The sequence below is a fragment of the Podarcis melisellensis genome (assembly GCF_964234715.1).
Source record: "Podarcis melisellensis genome assembly, chromosome: 6".
NCBI classification, from domain to species: Eukaryota; Metazoa; Chordata; class Lepidosauria; order Squamata; family Lacertidae; genus Podarcis; species Podarcis melisellensis.
In genome coordinates this window covers 96,303,465-96,314,704 of record NC_138538.1, presented here as the reverse complement: position 1 = coordinate 96,314,704, position 11,240 = coordinate 96,303,465, and the positions used below count along the sequence as shown (strand labels likewise).

The 11,240-nt window shown below is 45.1% G+C and overlaps 1 protein-coding gene across 1 annotated transcript; it reads right to left on the bottom strand.

Annotated features, from left to right (window-relative positions):
- Positions 1 to 937: 937 nt before the first annotated feature.
- SERPINC1 (serpin family C member 1) lies at positions 938 to 11,019 on the bottom strand. The gene is made up of 7 exons (XM_081915140.1): positions 10,862 to 11,019; positions 9,439 to 9,817; positions 6,530 to 6,745; positions 5,100 to 5,237; positions 4,076 to 4,469; positions 2,232 to 2,296; positions 938 to 1,236 (listed from the first exon to the last, which is right to left on the bottom strand). The coding sequence occupies exons 2-7, from the start codon at positions 9,811 to 9,813 to the stop codon at positions 1,063 to 1,065; spliced, it is 1,362 nt and encodes a 453-aa protein (XP_081771266.1). The 5' UTR covers positions 9,814 to 9,817; positions 10,862 to 11,019; the 3' UTR covers positions 938 to 1,062.
- Positions 11,020 to 11,240: the final 221 nt, after the last annotated feature.

Here is an 11,240-nt window from a genome sequence, read left to right as displayed (position 1 = left end):
TCTAAAGCTGTATCCTATGCACAATTACAAGGATGCAAGGTACATAGAACTAAAGGATTATCACTTCTGAGTAAATATGCATAGAATCAGGCGGCATATACTGAGAGTAGAATTCATTTCAGTTCAAGGTGCAAGTAGGATCTTGAGTGCTCTTCCAGTGCTCTTCAATGCTTCCACTGTTCTTAAGTGGAAATAAATGCACAGATTGCTATATACACCATGGGGCAGGCAGGGTGTTTTTTGTTTTGATACCCCTTTTGCTATACCTTGTATCTGTGTTCAACCTCCATTTATGGGACTTGGGGCCTTCATTTTATTAATCAAAGTCAACGTTAGAATTCAAATTTGCATAGCCAACTATTTATTCAGTAAAGCTGTCATCATTTGGGAATGGCTTCCAAATAGCTGGCACACTCTTCCTGGTCTTTAGGAATAGAGTGGCCATGTTATTCACAGGGCGGTGGGGGGAGGGATCATTCCCCAATACACCTCTCTTGTGGTGCAGCTAGCCTCTCCAAACATCTGCCATCTTAAAGGTTAAATTAAGGTACCACCAGTTAATAAACTACTGTCTCTAAACATAGCTCAAGAGGCAGGTGTGTGTAGTAAATTGTGAGAAACAAACCTTTGTATCTTCAATTTATTCTTCCAAGATTCAGATTTTCAAGGAAAAAGAAAATGCAGGAAGGACCGATGGAAAGAGAAAGACATGAAAGAGGGAACACACACAATATGCAAGCAGATGGTCCCTTTGCCTCTGCAAATTGTCCTGCAAGTCTTCCTGTTGTCTTTGCTTTTGTTTTTATTATGCATTTTTATATATTTGTGTTTTCATATTGTAATTTTATGTCGTGAACTGCCCTGCGGTAAACAAATTTAATAAAAAATAATAACAGAATAATAATGATGAAGGCATTTCAGAGTCAAAACGCACAGCTGAGTAAGAATGGGTTTAGTTGTAATTTGAAAACATGTCATACTATAAGAGAGATAACAGCAATGATACCTTTTTATTAGCTGTTTCCAAACAGGAGGAGGACCACTGAAAAACAACCTGAAGTGTTAAGCGCAGGGATTGGCTACTCTGCCCAGGAAGAGAATGGCATTGATGGCAACTTCCCGTATGAGCACCATGAAAGGTCTGTTAGCATTGAAGACAAGTTTGTTCAGAGGAAATGAACGGCCTGTGATCATGACGGCTGTGGAAGCAGCTGCCTCGCTGCCTTCTTCATTCACCTGCCAATCAAAGATGCACAGAATTTAGGCCACATATTTTAAAGAGCAATTGCACTGGAGACCAATAGAAATAAGGGCTTTCTTCTTCCATGATGCCCTATCCCTTGAGAACATAACTAGGGTTGCATGTTTCATTTACTAATCAACTAAATAGGTGCCCCCCTGACTACTTGGAAAGCAGATTTTGAAATATATACACATGCTGATCAAAAGTATAGTGGCAGACTCTCCAAGTGTCCAGTTTCCCAGGGATGTCCCTGGTTTAGAGAAGCTGTCCCAGTTTCTGATTTGATCCTGGAATGTCCCTATTTCCACTGGAGAAATGCTGGAGGATATGGATTATCTGACCCCGAGCCATCTGAAGTCAATCCTGTATAGGGGAGTTTTTAAATGTTCAATTATGTTTTTATATATGTTGGAGCAATGGGATGTCCCTATTTTCATCGGACAAATGTTGGAAGGTATGTAATCACCATTTTGAGGCATCTGCCCTTTTCTCTTAAAGGTACCCCTGCCCGTACAGGCCAGTCGTGTCCAACTCTAGGGTTGTGCGCCCATCTCAAGAGGCCGGGGGCCAGCGCTGTCCGGAGACACTTCTGGGTCACGTGGCCAGCGTGACAAAACTGCTCTGGCGAGCCAGCACCAGCGCAGCACATGGAAACACCATTTACCTTCCCGCTTTAAAGCGGTACCTATTTATCTACTTGCACTTAGGGGTGCTTTCGAACTGCTAGGTGGGCAGGATCTGGGACCGAAAGACAGGAGCTCACCCCGCCGCGGGGATTTGAACCGCCGACCATGCGATCGGCAAGCCCTAGGCGCTGAGGTTTTACCCACAGCGCCACCCGCGTCCCTTTTCTCTTACAATGGTGGAAATGTCTCTCCTAAAATGATACCTGCTGCAACACAAATACCTTTGAGATAGCCCCTGTGTGTGAGTGCTGCAGCCATCTGAAAGGCGGTTGAAAGCGGCAATGAGAACAGCACCGGCTTACCTCTAGAGAGGCTTTGTGGAATGCTTCAGATACAAAAACATCCCTCCGGGCACCTGAAATTATCCCTGGAAAAGACAAGAATTACAGTAATATTACAGTATAAATTGGGGAAAAGCAGGCGGCCCAGGAGTTTATGATGTGGCTATTAAGCATTGAGTCTGTGGAGAAATTGCCAGCAAATGGTGTGTGTGTGTGTGTGTGTGTGTGTGTACCAGCCACATCATGTGATCAATTCTGTGGAGTGGGGCTTACCTGCCCCCCCTCAAATATTTTATTCAAATTGGCACCCCTGTGATGGAATATATACACTTATGGCACTGTAGAGAGGATGCAAAAGGTGGGAGCCATGTGCTTGTGTGTGTGTGTGTGAGAGAGGGGAGGGGAGGGGAGGGGAGGGGAGGGGAGGGGAGGGGAGGAAGGAAGGAAGGAAGGAAGGAAGGAAGGAAGGAAGGAAGGAAGGAAGGAAGGAAGGAAGGAAGGAAGGAAGGAAGAAAGAAAGAAAGAAAGAAAGAAAGAAAGAAAGAAAGAAAGAAAGAAAGAAAGAAAGAAAGAAAGAAAGAAAGAAAGAAAGAAAGAAAGAAAGAAAGAAAGAAAGAAAGAAAGAGCTGCATCAGAAACCTGGCTAAAATTGATTGCAGAAGAGAAGGAATGCACTAGAAGGCAGAGAGCAGGCCGTAGCTAGAATGCCCTCCAGCATATGGTGATGGACTTCTATCTACCACTTCAAAGTGGCACAAGATGGATCTCTGAACTGACCTTAGAGATTGTATGCATGTTGATGGTCTGAACTGATGGATCATATAAACCAGGTGTGGGGAATCTCTGGCCTCCAGAAGTTGCTGACCTACAACTTGCCATCACCTCTGACTATTGCTAATGCTGGCTGAGGCTGAAGGGAGTTCTAGTTCAGCAAAATCTGGGGGGCCAAAGACACCCCCAACACCTGATATAATCAGGGTTTCAGAGCAAGACTTCCATTTTATCCGCCAGATGCTCAAATACACCTGGGGACGGTGGGCTTTCAAAACCAGGGCAAAAAATATAATTGTAAAGAAGTTTGTTTAGTTTTATAATTAGGGTTGTTTTTACCATGTGCTTATTATTTACTTTTTGATATACATTCTTAGAAAATCTGGAGAGGCTACTTTTATTTTGTCTCTCATGGTAATGAGACCAAGGCTATTCCTGATAAATTGTATGTGTGGCCTGGGGCAGGGAGGTAGCATATAAGCAAAGTTTTGCATATGATTGTTAAAACTGGATATATTATTTTGAAGTCAATCTATTTGAAGATTTTGGATCTTTCATGACAGCATCAGTGTGGCAACAAGAGAAGTGGTGCCGGTAAATAAAGGGGCAGAGAACATCTAGTAGGTGACTGCAGATTTTAGAGTGACAAGCAGAACGTAGAAGCTCCATGAACTTCATGAGACCAAACACGGGTATGCCAACATAGAGAATCATAGAATTGTAGAGTTGGAAGGGACCCCAAGGGTCATCTAGTCCAACCCCCTGCAATGCAGGAATCTCAACTAAAGGATCCATGGCAGGTGCCCATCCAACCTCTGCTTAAAAACCTGCAAGGAAGGATGTTTTTACAATAAGGAGGTCTAGAAAGTTGTTATGCTTTGAAATAAAATATGAGAATCTTGGGAATCCAAGTTGTTAACCTCCAGGATCTTTGAAACGGAATGTATCCCCCCCCCCCTTATTTTTTAACAGCAAAAACATTTTTTGCCAGGTGTGAGTTTCTATGCATAAAATGTTAGGCTGAGGGTGGTTACTTGGAAGGGCAGAGGGGCATCCTATCCTCTTTCCAAGCACAGGACCCCTTCAAGACTCACCTGGCAGATTGGCGTCTTCCGGTCTGAAGAGATCCGTCAGCCCCATCTGTTGCAGCTTCTCCTTCAGGCTGAAGCTGTCCTCCACACGGAAGCGGGGCAGATGCACTGAGATGGAGACCTCTCTCAGGGCATTCAGCCAGCCTTCCAGCTTCTCGGCTGTCAGCCCCTGTTCCACTTCTGCCAGGGGGGTCTGTGCAAAGGGCAGGATGAGCACCATGGTGATGTCATCTCCTTTGTAGGGCAGCTCCAGGACCTGCACTTTGGAGCTTGCAATAGAGGCGTACTTGAATGTCGCTTCCTGATACATGGTAGGCACAGGGCAAGGCCCGGAACCAGTTCTGTAAAAGTTCTCCACCTTTGTATTTTCGAGCTCGAACTTTGATTTCCAGTGGCCCTGGGTTAATGCATTAAAATAAAAGAGAACAATCAGTCAGAAGCCAGGGATCTGGACTACCCAGCGCAATTTACTTTGGCCCTGATTTCTCACCAACCCCATGCAGGTTTACTCCCCAGAAGGAAATTATTAATCTGGAATAATTACCACACATGGCTCTGTATCACTGAAATGGATTGGGATCTACACAAAAGCACCTGAAGATTTGGGGGGGGAACCCCACCTTTGTTAAGATAGGTTCAATAGTAACTATTTCATGTTGAGATGTCTTGAGTGAGTGCCCATTGAAAGAGATCACGACAGAAACAGGCTTCGGATACACAAACTGATGATCTCACTTCCATTCCCACTGATGTTTACAATTATGCCTTGTAAGGTTGGGCAGGCAATCAGACAATGTCCCTCACAACTGGCTCCTCATCCTCTCTGTGGACTAGCTATATTCCTGGCATCGGCCTCTTGGTCAGTTTTGTGAAGCCAGCATCATCATGGGGCATGGCTGCCACACGCACCCTGCCGTCAGGAACATAGCTAGGCTTGGTTTTCTCCTTCCATCAACAGACCCTCTCCCCTCTCTGGGCAAGTTTTAAACCACATTTCAAGAATGTCACTCTTGTGACCTTTCCATACCTTAAAGTAAATAGTGTTGACTAGTACCAAAACGGTGAGGGCATCAATGCCTCCTTCCGGGATCACATTCTTGATGAGCTTCTCTGTTTTGTTTGCCACCCAGTCATTAATGAGTGCCCGAGATAATTCTGGCTTCTCCTGAAACGTGGGACATAGAAAAGGCTCTATGAAATCTCGCATTCTACCAGACAAAGTATTCAGATGTTTAATTATTTAATTTGGTTCAAAGTTAATAGAATTTCTCAACCACAGTCCCTCAGTACTATTGTTCAACACCTACAGTAAAGGACATAATGCCTTTCAATAAAGAACTGGAGACAAGACCATCAGCCTATTTGGAAAAAACATGTGGTTGGTCATGTGTCCAAAGTCATGGTTACCAACCAGCCAAAACTATACAGGTCAGTACAAATTGTCCTCTTGGCCAGTTGACAGAATTGGAGGATTAAAAAACCAAGAAAAATGCCGTAGGGGCATAAGTAGCACTGACATGTGCACTAAGGGAAGCGGCTGTGTTTATAAGTGAATGGCACACGCATGCCACTGTAAATGAATGCACCTTGCAGGGCAACTGTGCTCAAATCACAGCAGTTTCTGACTGTGAGAGAGAATTTCCTTGGTAATAGTTTGCAGTTCTGGAACTCCAAGGGAAATTCAATGGACCCCATTTGTCTTGACCTTCTGTAAAAAGAATAGGACCTGCATATGGGTGGGGAGGTAATATCGCTATGCCAACACTAATGAAATAACAGAGTAACACCATAGGGGAGGGGTGGAAGCATATTTTGTGGCATACACTGTCTTAAATGCAGTTTATTGATGACTTGTGACAATGTCTGGTTGACATGGAAACTGCTTCAGGGGTGGGGTTACAATCAAGTAGTATGTAAATTTTATGAAACAAATGCATTTTCTGAAATAAACAGAAAAAATCCAGAGAATGACTCTAAGCCAAAGCCCTGAAAGTAAAAACCATAGGTGTGAAAATCTTAATTCACACTGAACATAATGTTTTTATGCCATTTTTTCCATCATAACAATTCATTAAGAAACAGGAAACCCTATAACTTGTCCATAACAGCAGCCAAATCCAGAAGTAAATTAGCACAGAATTAGAAAATATTACCACGGAACAAATGAAGTAAAGTTGCAAAGTGCTGGGAGGCGCAGGGCAGCCCAGTAGGAGGGGGCAAAGAGGAGGAGGAAATCAGGTCTGGATGTGAGGCTGGGATGTGAGTCATTTGAGGAGCAAAAGTGAATGTGGAGCGTGGAGGGGGAACTAAGCTCCCAAACAGCAACAAAACAAAACAGAAAACCAGCTAGTTTTCTAGTTTGCATACATCAGTATTCATCCTTCAAGTTCAGAAATGTCTAAGAGAATAAGAAATATATTCACACCTCTTAATAGCATCATCACATTTATGACTCACTTTGAAGTTCAAAGGCCAGAGTTTAGCTCCATAAACCACCTCACTAACATTCTGATAGGTTTCGTTGAAGCTGAAGGACTTCTCCCCAAAGAGGCGGTTGGCTGACACCAACTCTGATGATTTGTTGGCTTTCTTGTAAAGTCGGCAGTTAAGTTTGGCAAAGAAGAAGTGGATCTGATCTGATGTCTTTTCTGAAATGGTGTCAAACTGAAAAACCTGGAAAAACAGGAAGTAAAGTTCTTAACCAGAGGTACTATTTCAGGGTTAGCGGAGTCTGTAACCTGAAACGTCTGTAACCTGAAGCGTATGTAACCCGAAGCACCACTGTATTTCCAAATGGATGCATCTGAAGAGGCAGACATTTTTAGTCTACCATAGCTTATAATGCACTTGCTACTACTTTGTCTGTTGGGATCCTGGAAGCCTCGACCCAAGTTTGAGGCAAAAACCCCAGCAGAGATTTAACATGGCAAAACATGCAGCAAAGAAAAGATGGAAATATAATAGAAAACTTTAAAAATGTGCCCTTCCACTGAGGTCCTAAGTATCCCACTTCCCTACCACACAGGCAGACCACATGTTTGGGAACTTATAAAATGGTTACGTTACAAAACTATTCAAAGGTCAGATTCATGTACTTTTCCATACAGCAGTCAGAAAAAAGTTGCACAGGCAGTAAAATATTGCTTGATTACAAAATGGTAAAAGTTCCTAAACCATTGGTATAGAAAAAAGCTAGTTTCAGACTGCATTCTTGTTGATAAAGCCATGTGGTTGGAGCTCCTCACACAACTGATTTCACATGTAGACTGAGACAGTGAAAGGCTTGGTTGCCCATTTCCTCCCAAGGTGAGGGGAAGTGACCTAGGCTAAGCTCTACTTTATGGCTTTAACCCAGGCATCGCCTACCTTCAGCCCTCCAGATGTTTTGGACTACAATTCCCATCATCCCTGACCACTGGTCCTGTTAGCTTGGGATCATGGGAGTTGTAGGCCAAAACATCTGGAGGGCTACAGGTTGGGGATGTCTGCTTTAACCCCTTCATGCATTAATTTGACTCAAATATGCTTATATGAGGCTGGTTACTCTACACTGTTTATTCTACATTCATCCTGATTTCCTGACATTAAGTTTCCACAATGGTCAAACTATGTCTGGTATTTACTGAGCATTTGTACTGATTTGTTTGTGAGGTAGTTCTATGACAATGGACATTCTGCTTCTGGTGTGTTTGCACATCTTTCCTCATCACTTTCCTGATCACAAAATGTCATTTTCTTTCTTAAACTGGATTTGTTGTGCTAGGGCAAGAGAGCCCTTTCATCCACTTTAACTGAACAGCCCTAAAGTTCTGGTATGTACTTTAATTTCTCCAGCCAAATACCAAGAGTCTGGAGGAAGCTTTAGTTTTCAAGATGAAACATGTTATTTGCGGGGGGAGAGCACAATTTCCCCTCTGTCCCTTGGGGGAGAGAATCTATGAGACTGCTCAGCATATGTTGATGGAAGAGACAAGGGAGAGCACTAGGGGCGTAGGAAGGGGGGTACGGTCCATCCACTGGGTGGGGCAGCACTGGGAATGACGCGTGGGGCTTGCGTCCACCAGGCAGACTCTGTAGGCAGCTTGCCACAGCGCCCCCTTGAGCGGGTCGCCGCCGTGCCCCCATAAGGGGCTTGCCCCACCCCCACCATTCTGGGTCCTAGAGTAGCTAGCTATGCCCCTGGAGAGCACTGTCCACCTGCAAGTCCTCCTGCACAAGCCCCACTGAGTAACAGCCCTGGAGAGCTCATGGTTTAGAGATATATGGACCTCCAGGTGGATATGCCCGTTTGCCTGATGTGGACCTGACGTTCCAAACAAATCACAATCCATAGTTACAAGGATGAAAAGATTGTCTTGTTTTTGGTAACTGAAAGCTTATGATTTTCAGAACTTAAATTTGTATGTACAGATCTAGGTGGTCTGCCTCCTCTGCCTCGGCAGACGCTGGGAAGCCTGCGCTGGTCCACATGGTCTTGGGAGGTGCAGTGCCAGTCCACACAGCCTAGGGGAAGCTGCGGCCTCCTCCTCCTCAGCCGGTGCCAGAGACTTACTTCTGGACGTCAGCTTCTAGAAGTGCCACAACAGAAGGGGGAAGAGTGACGGGGACAAGGCACAGCCAGAGCATTGGAGCCAAAGCAGGACATTCTGGATTGGGATCAGGAGCCGGGGTGGCTTCTGTCAACCTGAGATGTCCCACTTAAGGATGTATGACCTTCCAGTGCAGATTTAGGGACACATGAGAGGGGGGGAAAGGGGGGGGAGTCTTGTTTGATGGGCACTTGTTCTGTTTGCACAACTGCCCTATATGCAACATGCCGATCTGTGATATTCTTTATTCATGGTGGCCTATGGTTTTAGATGAGCTTTAAGGGACGCAGGTGGCGCTGTGGGTTAAACCACAGAGCCTAGGGCTTGCTGATCAGAAGGTCGGCAGTTCAAATCCCCGCAACGGGGTGAGCTTCCGTTGCTCGGTCCCTGCTCCTGCCAACCTAGCACTTTGAAAGCACATCAAAGTGCAAGTAGATCAATAGGTCCCGCTCCGGCGGGAAGGTAAACGGCGTTTCCGTGCGCTGCTCTGGTTCTCCAGAAGCGGCTTAGTCATGCTGGCCACATGACCTGGAAGCTGTACGCCGGCTCCCTTGGCCAGTAAAGCGAGATGAGCTCCGCAACCCCAGAGTCGGTCACAACTGGACCTAATGGTCAGGGGTCCCTTTACCTTTACTTTCCTGAACCAATACCTAAAAACCATGTGGAAAGATTAACAACCAAGCATAGAGTGGAAATCGTTGAGTCTTCCGAAAGGAAACACTCCAGCTCAGTCTTATGCAAGAAGGCTGCCCCCACATAACCCTGCCCCCACGTTACCTCCATTAGCTGCTGGAGGGTGTTGCCACAGGCCCCCAGCTTAGTCATGGCAAAGGCTGTGGAGATGCTGAGGGGTGACAAGAAGATGTTCTCATTGGCATTCCTGGAGCTGGTCAGTTTCTTGTAGAAGAGGGCAGCAAAGCGAGAATTGGCCTTGGACAACTCCCAGACACGTGGGTTGGTAGAGCTGGGAAGGTTCTCTTGAATCGGCCCAGAGGCTGCAGCCTCTTGGGCCTTCTTCTCTGGGTTGCGGTAGATACACATAGGGTTTACAAGGATATCCTTTGGCTTGGCAGTGCATACATCCTTCACTAAGTGGTGGTGTGGAGTTACAGCAGACAACATACAGATGAGAAGTAGTAGTGGGAGCTGCATCTTCCTGTAAGCAGGAGGGGGGTGGACTAAAGATGAAGAGATCCAGCTTTCTCAGACATAAATGAGCATGCATACAGATAAACCACCTACGCACTTCCTGCTGAAACAGCCACCCATGAAGTATCAGAGAGTAAGCAAAATGGTGCTTATTCCTCAGTGAATGAGTTCAGGAGCAAGACAGATGAAGCAAACTGCATTTTACTCCTGTAATGATGGTGCTGTAATCTAAGAGAGTTTAAAATGCAGAACTGGACATATTTGTTTGCTTTTTAAATTGGGACTGGCAATTTTATTTTTTCATTCTTTTGCTCTAATGCCTTCAGGATGTAGAAACAATTGTCAAGCATGGAATGCCAGGTGGGAGTGGCGAGAGAAATGTTAACTGCATGCTTCGCAACTGAAGTAATACATGTGACTGCCTTGCAGGGGGTTGGACTAGATGAACCTTGGGGTCCCTTCCAACTCTGTTTCTATGATTATCTTAGTGTCTAAAAGCCACCCCTCCCCCCAGTAAGGCCATTAAGTCCAGCGTCTAAAATTACCTGTTTGCCCCAATTGTGCCTTTGAGGCACAATGCAGCCATCATGGCTAGAAGCCAATGGCAGTCTTATCTTCCTTGAATCCACCAAATACCCTTTTTAAAGCCATCAAAATTGGCCAGACCCTTCACTGCTACATTTTGTGGTCACAAATTAAGAGCTGAACTTTGCATTGTATGGCAGAGCACCTTCTTTTGCTTCGCCTTAATCTTTCACAGTTTCACTGGGTGGCCCAAAGTTGTAGGATGAGAAGGTGCATGTTGTGGATATACCTGTCTCATGTTCCACAATTAATCACCTTTTTTCTACAGCATGCCCAGACAGTTTAGTGCAAAAATTCAAATGGCTGCCCCACTGAGGCAGGGCTTTACTAATAAATGAGGGAACTACCCCTTTGCTGTCTTTTAATAGTACCCCAAACTCCACCACCTGAGGCAGGTGACCTCACCTGGTTGAATGGCTGGACTGGCTCTGATTTAAAGAAACTTTCAAGAACTGGGATCTCTTACCTCCTCCTTCCTGGGGCTTTCTCTCCTCTTAAGGCAGGGTGAGCAAATGGCTGGTTTGCTTGCTTTTGGCAAAGTTCATCCCAGTCAGTAAGAGTGTTCCTTCTACTCAGCCAGAGCCAAAACAAGGAAAAAGGGGGTGGGAAGGTCAAAGGAGAATGACCAGCTGAAGCAGGTTAAACAAAGAGGGAGGCCAAGCAATGTTTGATCTGAGAGGAGATTTAATGTTCAACTCGATGTGGGAATGTCTGGATATATACTGCACATACGAAACTGCAGATAGACCCAGCAGAACTGGAGAAGCAGCAGAAGGAGAAAGTAGCTCTGTTTTACTTCTTAAAACTATTCTTCGTTCATTTTGTTGAAAACACGCAAAATGAAT